General features: G+C 41.7%; 1 protein-coding gene across 1 annotated transcript in view; it reads right to left on the bottom strand.

Moving 5' to 3' along the window:
* The window catches only part of hcn4 (hyperpolarization activated cyclic nucleotide-gated potassium channel 4), a 494,535-nt gene that overhangs the window by 53,607 nt on the left and 422,147 nt on the right, over positions 1-18,781 (bottom strand). The window contains exon 7 of the mRNA XM_073025811.1: positions 13,532-13,696. Coding sequence (XP_072881912.1) covers positions 13,532-13,696 — 165 coding nt within the window. The remainder of the gene's footprint in view (positions 1-13,531; positions 13,697-18,781) is intronic.

The following is an 18,781-nucleotide window of genomic DNA, read 5'->3' as shown; positions in this document are numbered from 1 at the left end:
AGATCGTGAGTGATTTTGAATGCAAATGTTAAAGAAATTAATTCATTCTCAGCGCACAATATATTCTGCAGTAGCTGGAAATCTGGAGCAGCACACAGAAAATGCTGAAGGAACTCAGCAAGCCAGGCAGCAACCCTCCATAGATGCTGGCATCCTTGCTGAGTTCCTCCAGTGTTTTGCATCTGTCATTCAGTTTCAGTGACAGCTTTGATAGCTTGTGAGCAGTTGCAGCTCTTGTCAAAGCTGCTTGGTCAGCAGTTGAGAGGTTTCCATGCTACTCTCACCCATAGAAATGAGCTGGGATGGAGATTCGCTGTACTTGGAAACATACTGGACACAACATCATGCCCCAGGGGTGGGTAACAGGCAACTTTTCATGGGGGAGGGGCACAGTAGCATAGCAGTTTACAGAGCCAGTGACCTGGGTTCAATTCCTGTCACTGTCTGTAAGGAGTTTAAGCTGGCTGGCTTAGCGGTATCAGCGCTGGACTTCGGAGCGAAGGCTCCCGAGTTCGAATCCAGCCGGCTCCCTTGCACGCTTTCCATCTGTGCTGGGTTGAGTATCGAGCTAGCAACTCAGCCTCGTATAAACAAGAAAGCCTCCTAAAAAACGCCGTCAAGATGGCACCCCGATGACTCCACTCAGAGTTGAGGGCTTTCTTCTTCTTCTGAAGGAGTTTGTACATTCTCTCTGGGTGCTCCGGTTTCCTCTCGCATTCCAAGGACGTGCGGGTTAATAGGTTAACTGGTCACGTGAGTGTAATTGGGCAGCACAGGCTCAATGGCCTGTTACCTTGCTGTAGCTCCAATTAAGTAAAGTATAACTAATGGAATAAATAAAGTAAAATTAGAACCCTGATCATCCAGAAAGTACTGGAAAATGATGCACAAAAGTAATACATATTTTATCAGGTTACTTAGCTTCACTGAAAACAGTCCACGTTTGTCCAACTTCTCATTATAGTTAATACTCTCCAAGCCAGGCAGCAGCTTGGTGAACCACTTCTGCAACTTTTCCAAAGCCTCTACATCCTTCCAGTGGTGGGCTGATTAGTAATGTATACAATATTCTAAGTGTGGCCTAACCAAAATTGAGCAAACTATAGTGAAGCAAAACTTTGTTTCTCTAGTTCCCCTTGGTTCTTCTCAGTTCTGGGAATTATTTAAGTGGACAGTAGTGTAAGAGTAGTACCAGCCATGACTAGATTGTTGTTGTCATTGTGGCTGAACATAATGCCTAACTGACCTAACCAATCAATTCGCCTTTCTTCGCCATAATCTGCACTCTAATATTTGCACAATAATAAAGCATTCAGATACTAGAAACTTTTTTTTAACATTTCCCTTAGGGTTCACTGCACTATCCTCAATCTTGTCGTAGGGTTTGGAGGCTTGCGTGCCTCAATGACCTGGAGGGCTATGTTATGTGGAGTCAGGGCCTTGGACTTTGCATCTTGATAGGGTGACCTATGCCAAGCAGGTCAAACGGTAGGAGGCTAGAATGAGAGTGATCCAGGTTTGAGGGTTTAGCTCAAGGTCGACAACCCTGGCTTTTCCAAAAAGAATTTACAGAAATAACAATAATGAATCCTTCTGTATCTATGTGGAGGACCCTGAACCACACCTGGGACACAAAAGAGAAGATGGTCAAGGACAGTCAGCAATGGGGGACCTTTAAATACCAACGGCATAAAAGGCACAAGGTTTGCTACAATATGGGGCAAAATAAATTGCCTTTATATTCAAGATTCAAAGTACATTTATTATCAAAGATGTATAAATTATACACATTGAGATATATTTGCTTACAGGATGCCACTAAGCAAGAAACCTGAAGAACGCAGTTTAAAAAAAGACCATATCCCCTGTGCAGAGAAAGCGAGAAACATCATGCAAACAATAGAAGCAAGCCACAGCATTCCGAACCAGATTGAGTCCTTAGATCCACTCCCTGGAGCAGCCGGTGTAGGCCTAAACCTCGATCTCAGTCCATCATATTAGAAGGGGCAAAAACACCCCAAAACTCGCAGAGGTGACAGCTGCTGGATCAGTTCACAACCTCACCACCACAGAGAGGAATGAACATCACAGCAGAGTGAGCAAAATCACCCCGGCCCTCGGACGTTCCAGTCTCTTTGGGCTGGCATTTAAATTGTCCAAGCATTAAATAGTGCCTTGCTCTAGGACCCAGATCCTGGTGCGGTATAGCCACCACCCAGCCACACAGCCCAAAGCCATTCTCGATCCCACCAAATCACTCGGCACTTGGGGCAATCCAACCTCGCACAGATGGGCATCAAATCTTTTCCACATCAATTCCTCTCCAAATCGCTCACTCTATCTCCAACACCGATACCAACTCTGTCTTTGACCCCTTGAGCACATTGAGCTCTGCTTTCCGATGTACCAGTACGACCCCTCCTTCAAATCAGCTTCACCTCTGCTTGCTTCTTCATTTTTGCAGTGATAACTTACCACAATTTACTTCAGAAAAGCTGTTATTAGTAATGTTCCTAACCTTTCAAACTACCAGTGAGCTGTCACACACATTCAGTAGCGCCATCTTAAACCAGAATACAGCATTGATTAGAACTCTAAATCTAATAAAGCAATGTACCGTACTACAGAAAGGCAGTAGCCAGTTTGCACATACCAAGATGTCATAAACAGCACTGTGTTAATGAACAGATGACCCCTTCTTATACACTGATAGTAGGATGAACATTGAGTTGGAACTAAGGTACCCCTTCATCAGAGTACTATGGAATCTTTCAATAGTGCTGTTACATTGGAGCAGCAGCCTAGATTTTTATGCTCAAGGTTCTAGAGTGGGATGGTTGTTTTAAGATGAAGCACCTGCTCATTTTCATGTGACATAGACTGATGGCTGGGAATACTGGGCTGCCTCACACATTGTCCAGGGAAATAAATGGATTTTTGATTTATCTAAGTCACAATGACACGCTGGGTTAACAAAATGCTTTAATTCTTGGATCATTCTGGAGGGTTGGGTTCCCTACTGCTGACTTCAGGCTCCTCTATCTGGAAATAGGATTAAAAAAAAACTGAAATCATGTTGCAGAATGAACAGTAGTGGGCAGCTAATGAGAGATTATCCAGCTTTTCTGTATCTACCGCAGCTCAGTTATTGAATCATTCAGCACAGAAACAGGTCCTTTGGTCCATTGTGTCTATTCAACAACCAAGTATCTATCAAGTGGATAAGGCATCGGTCTAGTGATCTGAAGGTCACTAGTTTGAGCCTTAGCTGAGACAGCGTGTTGTGTCCTTGTACAAGGCACTTAACCACACATTACTCTGCAACGACACCAGAGCCAAGTTGTATGGGTCCTAATGCCCTTCCCTTGGACAACATCAGTGGCGTGGAGAGGGGAGACTTGCAGCATGGGCAACTGCAGGTCTTCCATACAACCTTGCCCAGGCCTCAGTCATCATTGAAAATCGATGGAAGAAGATCTATCTATAATTAACCCCATTTTTCAGCAGAAAGCAGCAGCCATCATCAAAGACCCCCATCATCCTAGCTCTCTTCTCTCTACTACCATCAGACAGGAGGTACAGGAGGTCCCACACCAACAGGTTAAGGAATAGTTATTACCCTTCAACCACCAGCTCTTGAATGAACTTGGATAATTTCACTCACCTCAATACTGAACTGATTCTACATCCTATAGACTCACTTTCAAAGACTCTACAGCTCATGTTTTCAGCATTATTAATAGAAGAAAAAATAATTTATCTATTCATTGAGTTTGTTATCGATTCTTGAGTCAGAGAACTCTGAAAAAAGCGACGCAGCAGGCTTTAACATCGTAAATCAGTGAGTGCTTTTTTGCCTTGTTAGTCCCATCTCTTGCTGTGTGACACCTCTCTGCCCATTTATTAGGGGGAGAGAGAGAGCCTGTGGTATCTTGAATTGCTGGGTGACAATAAGTTTCTGTCGTTCTGCAGATCATGGTCTTTCTTGGGGCCTTTGCTATTGCTTGCTTGATGGGTGGAGGGTGCTGATAATTTTTGCTGAAGTAGTGGGGAGGGGGAGGGTCAATGTCTTGCTGCTGTTTATGCATGGGAGGAGGGAGTAGGGGGACTTTGGGGTTCTAACATTTTTACTGTCACTCATTCTTTGGGGTACTCTTCTGTTTTTGTGGATGTCTGCAAAGAATAAGAATTTCAGGTTATATATTGTATCCATTCTCTGATATTAAATGAAACCTCTTGAACTATTCATTCATTCATCTATCTATTTATTTATTATCATGGTTATTAGAATAGTTTGTCTTCCTTTGAACATTGGTTTTCAGTCTTTGCTTGTATGTAGTTTTTCATAAATATTTTTGTATTTCTTTATTTTCCTGTAAATGCCTGCAAGAAAATGAATCTCAGGGTGACAGAAACTGCATTTGAACTACTGGACCGTTGACATGGGAAGAAGGTGGATAGTGGAAGAGGGTGGATAGTAGCAGAGAGTGCAGAGTGTGTGGGATTAATGGCTGATTGAATAGCTGGAGATGAGGATGCTTGAGGATGGAAACATGTCATGAGCTACTGGAATTGGAATTGATTTATTATTGTCTCATGTACTGAGTTACAGCGAAGAACATTTGTTTGGATTGCCATCCCGACAGATCAATCCATGCACAAACATACTGTGGTAATAAAAAGGAAATCAGAATGCAAAATATAGTGCTGCAGTTACAGCAGAAGTGCTGTGCGGGTAGACAAATAACATGCAAAGACCATTATGAACTAGTCTGGGAGATTTAGAGTTCTTCTTTTAGTGTATGAGAGGTCCATTAAATGGATGAGCGGCAGGGTGGAGGTTCGTCTCTAGCAAAGGGCATGTAAGGCACTCCTTCCCTTCACTAGCCTGCAGATCACCCTTGGGCAAGAAGTAGCTCCTGCTTAGCATCCTTCCCCCTCCCCCACTCTGATCAGGATCATGTGAAGCCATTGGAGCAGGTGGTGGATTGTTGTATGAGCAGCTATTGCATATCACAAGAGTTGGTTGTGTGACCACCGTCTCCAGACAGACAATCTCTGAGGATTATTGATAATGGCTGGGGTCACCCATCTTGTTAAGATACTGCCCAGAAGAAGGCAATGGAAAACCACTTCTGCAGAAAAGTTTGCCAAGAACAACCATGGTCATGGAAACACTGTGATCGCCCACATCATACAACACGGCACATAATGAAAGAATGATAGCCATAGAGCCATACAACACAGAAACAGGCTCTTTGGCCCATCTAGTCCATAACAAAGTATTATTCTGTCTCATCCCATCAACCTGCAATGGACCATTGCCCTCCATACCCCTCCCATCCATGTACTTATCTAAATAGTTTGTAAATGTTGAAATCATTTGATAATTCTAGAGCCAAATAAGTTCTTTTCACAAAAATTCGGAAGTTATTATGAACTGATTATGAAAAGTACAGATAAGAAAGGTTAAATACTACTGGAATGAGGGGGAGATAATAATGACAAAGAGTTAATGAGCATAAGAGGGTGAGATGTTGGGTTGAGGGGCAAAGTCGAAGAACAAAGCTTTATAATTAAAAAGAAACTTCACATACAATTAAGGCAATTCAGTAACCCAGTCATTTGAACTAAATAACATACACAACACATTAAATATAACTTTCTTGAATTAATAGGTAATCAGAATTGAGATGTAATTACATGGAGTAGATAGTTTGGAGAAAGTCAGAGTCAAGAAGTGATACCCTTTGGATTGTCTCCACTGCTATGATTCCACTCTGTAATTTTGATGCTATGATTTCCTATTCTTTGCTTGTCAAAAGAATAATATATTTATTAAAAATAACCTTGCATCCAGAAGCTATTCATAGTGCTCTAATAAGCCTTACTGTTCTGAGGGTTGTAATTAAACTAAAGGAAGCAACATTTGTTTTCCTGTGTTTCTGTCATCATTCCTCCAGAAGGTGTGATCTAAATCTCTGACATCATGTCGTCATGATACTGAAACAATCCTTTTTCAGAAAATCTGCGGGGAATACTGGGACATAAGTCATTCTTGGTGTTATAAGTGACTGAGCACCTGACTTCCTCGTGTCCACTTTGATGCATCCTTTTAATTTAGACAAGTTAAAATAGTGTGCCACATGAGCAAACCATGTGTGTGCTAACTCACGTCATTAGCAGTGGTTTCTCAGCTGCTTTCTGTTCCATTGAGCCAGCTACACCTGCCAGTGCTCAATCACACACAAGAGCACAGCAGTCACTGCATTGACAAAATGTCAAAATGCTAAAAGAATGGTCTCTTTTATATCATTCCAGTTTTGTTATAATATTATTGTCCAGGTTCAGGAACAGTTATTACCCCTCAACTTTCAGGCTCTTGAACTAGAGAGGATAACTTCACTCAATTTCACTCAACCCATCACTGTAACTGTTTCTACAACTTATGGACTCACTTTCAAGGTCTCTTCATTTCATGTTCTCGATATTTATTTATCATTATTTTTTCCTTTTGTTTTTGCAGTTTGTTATCTTTTGTACATTGTTTGTTTGTCAATCCTGTTCAGAATCAGAATCAGAAACAGGTTTAATATCATCGGCATATGTCATGAAATTTGTTAACTTTGCGGCAGCAGTACAGCACAATACGTAATAAATATAGGGGAAAACTGTGAATACAGTAAGTATATAAATGTATATCAAACAGTTACTGCAAAAACAGAAGTTGAAAAATAGTAGTGAGGTAGTTCATGGTTTCAATGTCCATTCAGAAATCAGATGGCTGAGGGGAAAAAAGCTGTTTCTGAGTTGCTGAGTGTGTGCTTTTAGGCTTTTGTATTGCCATCCTGATGGTAACAGTGAGAAGAGGACATGTTCTGGGTAATGTGGGTCCTTAATGATGGATGTCACCTTTTTGAGCCACTGCTCCTTGAAGATGTCTTGGATACTACAGAGACTAGTACCCATGATGGAGCTGACTAATATTACCACTCTCTACAGCTTAAATCAATCCTGTTCAGTAGCACCCTCCTAGCACCGCCCCCCCCCCCCCCCCCCCGGCCTACAACCAGATGGTGATGTAGCCAGTCAGAATGCTCTCCATGGTACATCTGTAGAAATTTTGAGTATTTTAGGTCCATTCTAAATCCCCTCAAGCTCCTGATGAAATATAGCCATTGTTTTGTGTCCTTTATAGCTGCACCTATTTGCTGGGACCATGTTAGGTCCTCAGAGATATCAATACCCAGGAACTTGAAATTGCTTACTCACGACTTCTGCTCCCTCTATAAGAATTGGTTCCCTCGACTTCCCTTTCTGAAGTCCAAAATCAGCTCTTTGGTCTTGACGACAAGGTTGTTGCTGTGACATCACTCACCTAGGTGGTATATCTTGCTTTTGTACACCATCTCAACATTCTGCCAACAATGGTTGTATCATCAGCAAATTTATAGATGGCAATTGAGCTGTGCCTAGCCACACAGACACAGGTGTAGAAAGAATAAAGCAGTGGGCTAAGTACATATTCCCGTTGTGCACCAGTGTTGATAGTCAGCAAGCTGGAGATGCTATTACCAATCCACACAGATTGTGGTCTTTCAGTTAGGAAGTCAAGGATCCAGTTGCAGAGCAAGGTACAGAGGCCAGGCTCTATAGCTTTTCGATCAGGACTGTAGGAATGATGGCATTAAATGCCAATTGATAGTCAATAAACAGCATCCTGACAAGGTATTTGTATTGCGAGGGTGATCCGAGGTAGTGTTGAGAGCCAATGAGATCGCATCTGCTGTAGATCTATTGTGACGATAGGCAAATTGCGATGGGCCCAGGTCCTTGCTGAGGCATCAGTTGATTCTAGCCATGATCAACCTCTCAAAGCACTGGACGATAGTCATTAAGGCAGCTCACGCTGCTCTTCTTAGGCACTGATATAATTTTTGCCCTTTTGAAGCAGGTGGGAACTTCTGAATTTAGCAGTGAGAGATTAAGAATGTCTTTGAACACTCCCGCAATTGGTTGGCACACATTTTCAGAGCCTTACCAGGTACTCAGTTGGGGCCTGCCACCTTGCAAGGGTTCACCCTAATGAAAGCGGGTCATTCCTCCCTTGTCCATTCAACCCTCCTCACTGATCACCCTCCTGGCACTTATTCTTGCAAGCAAAACAAATTCTACACCTGCCCCTACACCTCCTCCCTCACTACCATTCAGGGCCCTAAACAGTTCTTCCAGACTCACTTTACCTGTGAGTCTGTTGGGGTCATATACTGTGTCCGGTGCTCCCGGTGTGGCCTCCTGTATATCAGTGAGATATGATGTAGATTGGGAGACTGCTTTGCTGAGCACCTACACTCCATCTGCCAGAAACAGCGGGATCTCCCAGTGGCCAACCATATTAATTTCACTTCCCATTCTCATTCCAATATGTCTATCCATCGCCTCCTCCACTGTCATGACGAGACCACACTTAAGTTGGAGGAACAATATTCCATTTGGGTAGCGTCCAACCTAATGGCATGAACATCAATTTCTCGAACTTCCGGTACTGTCCCTCATCTCCCTCTCTCCTTCACCATTTCCCATCCCCTTTTCCTTCTCTCATCTTATCTCCGTGCCTACCCATCAACTCCCTCTGGTGCTCCTCCCCCTTTTCTTTCTTCCATGGCCTTCTGTCTCTTTCACTTATCAACTTCCAAGCTCTCTACTTCATCCCTCCCCCTTCAAGTTTCACCTATCACCTTGTGTTTCTCTCTCCTCTCACCCCACCTTTAAATCTACTCCTCAGTAGTTTTTTTTTCTCTCTCCAGTCCTGCCAAAGGGCTTCAGACCAAAACATCAATTATACTCTTTTCCATAAATGCTGCCTGGCCTGCTGAATTCCTCCAGCATTTTGTGTGTGCGGCTTGAAAGTGGGTCTTTCTTGATTCTAATGTGTTGCATGGATTTTCTGTGTAGGCCCTCAAGAAGATGAATCTCAGGTTCGCATATGTGCCATCTGTGTACTTTGATAACAAATGTACTTTCAGCTTTGAGCTTTGATGCAAATTCATCCTTCAGTGGGTGGGATTCCACTTCCTACTGCATGGTTGAGGGCTTTGACACTGCTGCCATGTTTTCTACGCATTTAGCTTTTTGGAATTGTGTACGCGTGTACAAGTGCAGCTCTGTGCCAAAGGAGTGTGTATCACGATTGGATATGCCCAATCATATTTCCAACTATCAGGTGTATACAGTCCCTCTCCAGATCACCCAAAATGCTGGAAGAACTCAGCAGGTCCAGCAGCACTTATGGAGAGGAACAAACAGTTGATGTTTTCGGCCATGGCTTTTCATCAGGGCTCTCCAGATCCCTGTTCTTTTATGGCTACCCTTCCAGTTCCATGCAGTTGCCCTTACTTATAGTGGAAATACCAGATCAGATTGGAATTTCCTGATGGAGCTAGCTGAGCTCTAAACTCCACCACCCAGAGCATGGCCTCTTCTCATTGCTACAATCAGAGCCTGAAGGCACAATATGATGATTCAGGGGCATCTTCTTCCCTCCACCATCAGATTTTTGAGCGGACCACAAACCCGTGAATAATACCTCACTCTTCGCTCTCTTTTTGCACTATTTATTTATTTTGTATATCTTTCTTATTACAATTTACAGGATTTTTAAAAAAAGTATTTCACTGTACTGCTGCCACAGAACATTTCATGACATATGTCAGTGATAATAAACCTGATTCTGGTTCTGAAGTTGTGCTGGGAATCTCTGCTGCAGAACAGAAGGTGGAATTGCATGATGTGGAGCCTTCCTCGCATTCATCATTTCTCTTCTGTAACATTGACAGGCCCCACTACAGCTATCCTGTCTGGTCTGGAATGGCAAATCAAACGTGAAGGAATGTAACAAGATACAGAGAGCAGTGGGCTTGGCTCAGAGCATGACAGGCACCTTCTTCCATACCATCAGTTGCTATTACAGGAGGTACTGGCTCAGGAAGGCAACATCTATCATCAAAGATCTCCACCCTCAGGCCATGCCATCTCCTCAAAGCTATCATCAGGCAGGAAGTACAGAGGCTGAAGTCGCACACCACCAGGTTCAAGCAGAGTTACTTCCCTTCAGCCATTCGGCCCTTGAGCCAACCTGCACAACCCAAATCACTACCTCAGTATAGGAACACTGTGACCACCTTGCACTACAATAAACGTTGTTCTGATTTGTAATCATTATTTTATAGTTTTATATAATTTATGTTTACTTCATGTTTTTCTAGTGAATATTATTTCTCTGATACTATGTACCTGTGATGCTGCTGCAGTTATGTTTTACATTGCACCTATACACACATGCATTTGTGCTTTTGACAGTAAACTTGACTTTGACTTTAGTCATTGATGCATGCTGAATGTATGGGTGTGCTCCGTATGTGAAGCAGGCGATTGCATGTGAGGAAAGAGCACAGATCTGCACACTGTGTCTCTTGTCAAATCTCACAAACGTCAGTATGGCAATACTATGAACACTTTGATCACCGACAATGGACTGTGTTTTTTACTTTAATCTAATTATGCTGTAAAACTGTGTATAATTTATGTTTATGTTCTTTCTCGTGCGAATGCTGCTAATGAGATGCTAGGCGCCTCTGACGCTGCTGCAAGTTTTTCATTGATCTGTAGATACTTGTGCAGATGATAATAAACTTGACTTTGATATCAAACTACTTTTATCCCACTGATGAGACAGACAAGCAAATCACTTCTTGCTGAGTCAGTAAAGCAGCCAGCATGATCAAAGATCCCACCACCCTAGACATTCTCTCTTCTATCCTCTCCAATTGGGAAGAAGGTACAAAAGCCAGAAAGCACGTACCGCCATGCTCAGGGACAGCTTTGACACACTATTATAAGACCATTGAATGCATCCCTAGCATAGTAAGATGGACTCTTGAACCCACAATCTACCTAGTTGTGAATTTGGTTTTTTAACTGTCTACCTGCACTGCACTTTATCTGTACTGTAACACTTCATTCTGCACTCTGTTTTACCTTGTACTATCTGAATACAGCATTGTCATGATTTGATCCGTGTGGACAGCATGCAAGATAAGTTTTTCAAGGTAGTTTAGTACATGTGATAATAATGAACCAATATACTGTAATATAGCAATTTAATACAAAGATTTTTGAAATTTTGAGTGCATATCCCAGCTGCATTGCAATACCATATGATTATTCATTCAGGCAATATAGACATTTCTGACAACATGGGTACTTATTATCAATCATCAATTGCCTCTCAGCTGTGGGACAATTAAGAATGAACCAAATCTGTGGGTTAAATTAACAAATGGAACAGATTGGATAAGGGTGCAGGATTGCTTCATTACTGATCTAGATGGGATTCCACGACAGTCCAGTAACTCCCTGCAGATTCTAGGAATTTAAATTTCAAGTTATTTAATTATAAGCTTCCCAACTGCAGATACTGGAATTGAAACTTCCTTCTCCCGTAACTTTACCACAGTGCGACTATGTACTTAGGTTCCCTGCCACTTGATTCACATTGTGAGCAGTCAGGCATTGTTAAATGGTTACGGATTCATAGGAAAGTTACAACAGAGGAGATCATTCTGCCCATCATCTAGATACCAATCTAAAAAGACTGGGACCTATCAGTCCCAGCTAAACCCCATCTTGTTGTATTGAGTCCATATCCCTACAGGTCACATGCATCAAGTTGATTTTAAAACTGACAAAGGATTTTGCCTCCACCATTTTTTTAAGACAGTGAGTTTCAGACTCCCACCAGCACCCTCCGGGTAAGGACACTTTCCCTCATCTCCTTCGGGCAATCATTGTTCCTTGGTTTCTGATCTACTAAGGATCCTTTCTATTCACTTCATCTTGGCCCTCTAATAGTTCAGAGCAATGAGGACACACCAAGAGTTGGGTGCTACACTGTAACATTACTGCAGAATATAGTCCTGTGTCACACCTCTGATGCATTTTAGCTGCATGAGACGTTGAGCCAGGGCAACACATAATTGATCAGCCTTTTTATCTATATGGATTTAGTGGTGAAATGGTTAAGTTGGTATTCAGGTGGTGTGAGATGACTGGTGAAGACATTACTGAATTCTTCTGCTCTGATGAGATCCTTCCCATGATTGGTGGATGGCACCTTCTTGAAATGAAAAGCATATCCAATAATGAAGCACACTCTTAATACTACACTGAAGAAATCTCATCTCAAACTTTGTATAGGTTAATAAAGCAATTGGGCATAATCTGCACTTGGATTAATATTTTAATCCATGGTCTTCTCATTGGAGATACAAGAGTCTGAAATGAACAGTTACAGCAATGGTATGTTTACCATTTAAAAGAAATTGAACTGTAGGTAGCATCGAAAAGGTAAATATGATATGAATTACTTGTGAATGCAGCATATAGTCTGCCAAGAATGTTTACTACCGAGTGAACAATAATCACGTTCTCTATCAGAAATCAATTAATAATTAGTAGTCAAACACTGAATGATTACAGTTAAATTATCATTACATTTTTTGAAAAACAGATTGGACTGAAATACAGGGAATAATCTACACTGCCCCTCCTTAATCACTACTGGCATGCTCCAAAAATGTGACAAGTAACAGATTACTTATTAAAATTATAACATTCTGAGGTTTCAATTATATTGTCAAATTTACATTGCTTCCTCTTGCTCTCAGAGGATTGCTCTGTTGATTAGGTCACAGGCTGAATCTCGCTCATTCCTTTTCCATTATCTGCTCAACTCACTGCTTCATTCAAACAACAGAAAGGAAAAGAGAAACATAATTTTGGCAATTAAAATAGAAAGGTCTAGTTTTAAGGCTGCGAACTTTGAACGTGGCGTGAATTGAAATTATATTAGGTTAGGGATCTAAATATCTTGCTGCTCAGCAATGGCAAAGTACTCTCAAAATCTGAATAATTTTATTAATGCAGTGAGGCTTATTACTGCAGATGCTGCAAATGTGAAGTAAAAGTTAAAGCACTGTAAATATTCATCAGGTCAGGTAGCCTCTGTGGAGAGAGAAACAGAATTAATGTTTCATGCCGATGACTCCCTTCAAAACTCTGTTTCTCTTTCCCAAGATATTTACAGTATCTTCTGTTCTTATGTCAGATTTAATGAAAATGTGATCAGTACCATCAATTTATAGTTTAGAACTGCATTTTCAGCAATTCTTTTCACCAATGTATGAATGTTTGATGCAAGGATTAACAATAGTAATAATAATTCTGTCGTTGAATGAGCTGGGTTTTAATTATAATTTGATAACATTTGAATTTTATATTTTGTTAATCACCTGAATTTAAATTCCTCAGTGGCCTTGGTGGGATTCAAACTCTGGTCTCTAGATCAATGGTCCAAGTCTCTGGGTTGCAGTCAATTAACTTATCCACTAGGCTACCTGGAAAGGGAATGCGAGCTTGCTGGCATTGTTAATGAGAAAGCCACGCAGGAGGTCAACACAATGAAAAGGTTTACCTATCCTGTCGAGCCTGTCCAGAGCCACTGTCTCGAAGGCACGTCTCATCATTGGGTATTCTTCCAACACTTCATTGAAGTGGTCCACAGAGAGGGAGTACAGCCTGCAGTAAGTGTCAGCACGCACACTCGCTGTTCGACGGCCACGGGTCAACAGGCAAATCTCTGCCGTGGGGGAAAGAAGAAGTATCATGTGAAGCAACTGATGCCACTATGTGTACTCTTGAATAGCTGACATAGTAATGGAATAAAGTACAAGTGGATGAAGGAGACACAAAAGACTACAGATGCCGGAATTTGAAGCAAGCATGAGACATAGGAGCAGAATTAAACCTTTTGGTTTATCTAGTTTGCTCCACCATTCCATAATGGCTGATTAATTATCCCTCTTAACCCTCTTGCTTTCTCCCTGTTACTTTTGGCACTCTTACTAATCAGGAACCTGTCAACTTCTGACTTAAATATACTCAATGACATACCCTCCACAGCTGTCTGTGGCAATTAATTCACAACTCTGGCAAAATAAATTCCTCCTCATTTCTGTTCTTCTATGCTGAGATTGTGCCTTCCGGTTCTAGACTCCCCCACTATAGAAAACAGCCTCTCCACATCCTCTCTATCTAGGCTTTTTGATACCTGATAGGTTTCAATGAGATCCATCCTCCCTCCCGCCCCACCCTCATTCATGTATATGGACAGGAAAGGTTTCGAGCAGGATTTCCCAAACTTTGTTTATGCAAATGGACCCTTACCATTAACAGAGGAGTCCGTGGAGCCCAGGTTGGGTATCTAGGGTATCTAGGTTGGCATGGATAAGTTGTTTCCATGCTTTATGAATCTATGACTTTATACTGGAAGGTTTCAGTAGGTCAGGCAGCATCTATAGAGGGAAATGACAGTCAGCAATTTGGGGTTGAGACGTTTCATCTGGACTTATGAAGACAGCTGAAGGGTATTGACCTGTGTGCGTCGATCGTGCATTTCCCTTTATAGATGCTGCCAGACCCATTGAGTTCCTCTAGAATTATGTGTGTTGCTATAGGAGAATCATATAGGCATTTACGCCCAAGAAAATAATGGAGCCAAATGCTGAATCTATGACTAATAAAACATTGTCCAAATGTGCATTCTTTTATGCTGACATCAAATAATTGACTCTTTGCAGACTTAGTGCCTTTAATCTAAATGCCTGTGCCTTCACTGTCTATATCAAACTCTATGTTATCACCCAACTCTGCACCTTTCTCAACTGCCTAAATTCTGATCCTTGCCTCTGCTCTCTCTAGGAGTTAGTTCTGATTGGTGGACTAGCTCCAGTCTCCTACCCTTCTTGAATTTCAGGTTATCTTTTTCATCCATCACCCTGGTGTTTGTTGATCTACATCAACTCCTGGCTAAGCAAAATTCAAACTTGCAATCCTCATTTATAAAGTTCAAGGTAAGTTTATTATCAAAGTACATATATGTCACCATATACTACCCCGAGATTCATTTCCTTGCCAGCATTCAGAGCAGAAGGAAGAAATACAACAGAATCAATGAAAGAGTACACACAAACAATGGCCGACAAACAACCTATGTGTAACAGAATACAAACTGTGCAGATACAAAACAAACCCCAACAAATGATACAGAGAAAGATAGAAATCAAGCTGAGAACATGAGTTGTAGAGTCCTTGAACGTGAACTCATGGGTTGTGTTCAGTGATCAGATCATTTTTGAGGTGAGTGAAGTTATCTACACTGTTTCAGGAGCCTGATTGTTGAAGAGCAATAACTGTTTTTGAACCTGGTGTTATAGGACCTAAGGTTCCTGTACCTCCTGCACTTCTGAATTGAACTTTCATTATCCCTGGAATCTCTTCTCTCCTGTCACATTTAATTATCTCCACAGAGATTTAGACTTTTGAACACTCCCCTATTTAATTGCTCCACTACAGACAGATTTGCTTTCACCATTCAAGGTCTAAAACTGTGGAGATCCTTCTCTAAGCTTCTTTATCTCCTTCCTCCTTTAGTACACTCATTCAAACCTATTCTTTTGACCATTTTTGGTGATCGACCCCAACATTCCTTCAGGTGACATTGGATCAATTTTTGTTTAACAAGATTCCTTGCAATATCTCACAGAATTAAATATTAAATTAGTATTCTTTGGCCAAAGCCTGAATTTTATCAACACCATAATGCCACAAGACATAGGAGCAGAATTAGGCCATTTGGCCCATTAAGTCTGCTCTGCCATTCCATCATGGCAGATGTACATTGAGATCATGCATCAGTATCACACTGAGTCCTGCGTAAGTGATGGAGGGAATGCACCACTCATGAATGTCCCATCCACCTCGTCAGCAACCTCCTGCCTCACCTGTGGAAGAATCTGCAGTTCCTGCATTGTCCTCTTAATCCCATTCTGCCTCCCCCCCTGTAACTTTTGACATACTTACTAATCAAGAATCTATCAACTTCCACTTTAAATGATTTACCATCCACGGATTCACCATCCTCTGGCTAAAGAAGGTGGTGAAGCATTCATGCCACAGCTGTTTTGTTAACATGTAGTTACTTCATTGTAATGTCTTCTTCTTAAGCAGTCCCCAGGATTGAGAACTACTTGCTTGCATTGTGGTTTGGTGGGTTCTGAGGACAATGAGGGAACTGCAGACTCTTCCGCAAGTGAGGCAGGAGGTGGCTGACGAGGTGGATGGGTCATTCACGCGTGGAGCATTCTCTCCATCATGGAGGGCTCAGTGTGATACGATATATGATCATACGATATACGATCAACAAGTTCCAGAGAACGTGTTGTGGCATCCGTTGGTCTCGAGAGACCATGGATCTGCGCCTGGAGTTTCCAGGGCGCAGGCCTGGGCAGGGTTGTATGGGAGACCGGCAGTTGCCCAAGGAAAGGGCAGTAGGACCCATGCAGCTTGGCACCGGTGTCGTGGCAGAGCAATGTGTGGTTAAGTGCCTCACGCTGCCTCAACTGAGGCTCGAACCAGTGACCTTCAGGTTACTAGTCTGATGCCTTGCCCACTAGGCCATGCGCCAACACCAACAGAGAACTTAGAAGTTCCTTTTTCACTTCAAGAGGACATGAGTCAAAGGCTCCCCAGAATTAGTAGGGAAGTCTACCTCTCCAAGGAGGAGTGGAGCACATCCTTGAATTCTTTTTTTTCTGTTCTCCTGTCAATCTCCTACCATGCAAACCATGGAAAACCATGAGTCTTCACAGTGCAGGCTATTCACACCAACTAGTCCATGCCGACTGAGACTTCCATCTGTGCTAATCCCATTTGTCCACCATCAGCCCATATTGTCTAAACCTTTCTTATCCATGTATTTGTCCAAGTGCCTTTTAAATGTTGTTAATGCTAAAGCCTAAAGATTAAAGGTAAGTTTTATTTGCCACATTGACATTGAAACATCAAAACATACAGTGAAGTGCATCATTTGCATCATTGACTAACACAGTCCAAAGATATGCTTGGGGAAACCCACAAGTAATGCCGTGCTTCCTGCACCAACATAGCATGCCCACAACTTACTAACCCCATCTGATATGCCTAGGAAAATCACACAGTCACAGGGAGAATGTACAAATTTCTTACAGGTAGCAGCAAGAATTTAACACCAATCTTCCAACTGCTGATGCTGTAAAGCATTATTCTACCTGCTATACTACTGTGCCATCCTTTATCCTTACTTTTAAGACTATCTACATTTGTCTATCTATACACCTCAAGATTTTATACCCCTCTATAATATTACCACTCATTTTCCAATGCTGCTGCTCTGTTCCAGGAGTTTGGGATAGTGTAAATCCATGAAAGGACTAACATAAACAAAATGTGGGAACAATGTAAGCATTTACAATCAATTTCAAATCACAATGTAGTACATTTGGATTTGCCCTCAGTAGCAAATGATTGAAGTGTAAAAGTGGCATAATTGTAAAAGTGAACAGTATCAAAATGGAAAGATAGCTCATTTTGGAGGCAAAGACACTGTGAAATGTGAGAGAGCAAAAAACTGGAAGTCAGCAAGAAGGGAAGGCTTTAGAAACCTTCAGTCACTTTGGAGCGAAGTGATACAGATTAGACAGAATGATATTTTGTATAATGGGGGATGGCAGAGACAATAGATGAATTTCTGAATAACTCAAGTGCTTTTAAGCATTAAGGTTCTGACAGTTTAGGGCCAGTGCATACTACACTATAGATTTTACAAATATTATTCATTTATGTTTCTGATTCAGATAAAAGAGCCCCAATCCACTAGCCCTCCTCACATTCAATCAAGCCATATGGGACCTCATTGAATAAACTACTTCATATTCAGTCACATTGGCCCGAGTCCACGGAGACTATAACTATTTTGCTTTCATTGATATTGTAATGACTGCTATTGAGAGAGCCAGTGACTATGTTAAATCCTGACGGAGACACAAGAGATTGCAGATGCTGGAATATGGAGTGACATACAAAAAGCTGGAGAAACTCAGTGGGTCAGGCAGCAGTCATGAGGGAAATCGATAGTCGCCTTTCCAGAATCAAGACCCGTTATCCACACTGACAGTAGATGTTTTGATTCAAGACCCTTCATCACTCTGGATGTAGTGTCTCAAACTGAAATGTCGACTGTCCACTTCTCTTTGTAGATATTGCCTGACCACCTGAGTTCCTTCAACTTTCTGTGTAATTCAAAATATTAAATCCACTTCATACACTTTTTATGCACAAAAATATTCCACCTCCACCAGTTCCATCCCTCACTTACATTCAGTCTCCTCATTCCAGTTATCAGCTGTTCACAAAAATACAGTATAAGTCTTCAACTAGTAAAGAGCATTGAGAAGTTCAATCAGTTTAACCTGAATATCTCTTTTATTTTTCATATACACCCAGCTGCCACTTTATTAGGAACCTCCTGTACCTAATAAAGTGGCCACTGAGTGTATATTTGTAGTCTTCTGCTGCTAGCCCATCCACCCAAAGATTTGATGTACTGTGCATTCAGAGATGCTCTTCTGCTCCCCACTGTTGTAGCGCATGGTTATTTTAGTTACTGTTGCCTTCCTATCAGCTTGAACCAGTCTCCTCTGACCTCTCATTAACAAGGCATTTCTGCCCACAAAACAGCCACTCACTGGATTTTTTTTTTGTTTGTTTTCCACCATTCTCTGTAAACTCTAGACAATGTTGTGCATGAAAAACCTAGGAGATCAGCAGTTTTTGAGATACACAAACC

The sequence above is a fragment of the Hemitrygon akajei genome, chromosome 21, assembly GCF_048418815.1.
Source record: "Hemitrygon akajei chromosome 21, sHemAka1.3, whole genome shotgun sequence".
NCBI lineage: Eukaryota > Metazoa > Chordata > Chondrichthyes > Myliobatiformes > Dasyatidae > Hemitrygon > Hemitrygon akajei.
The sequence above is the reverse complement of the archived record's forward strand: the minus strand, read 5'-3'. Positions and strand labels throughout refer to the sequence as shown.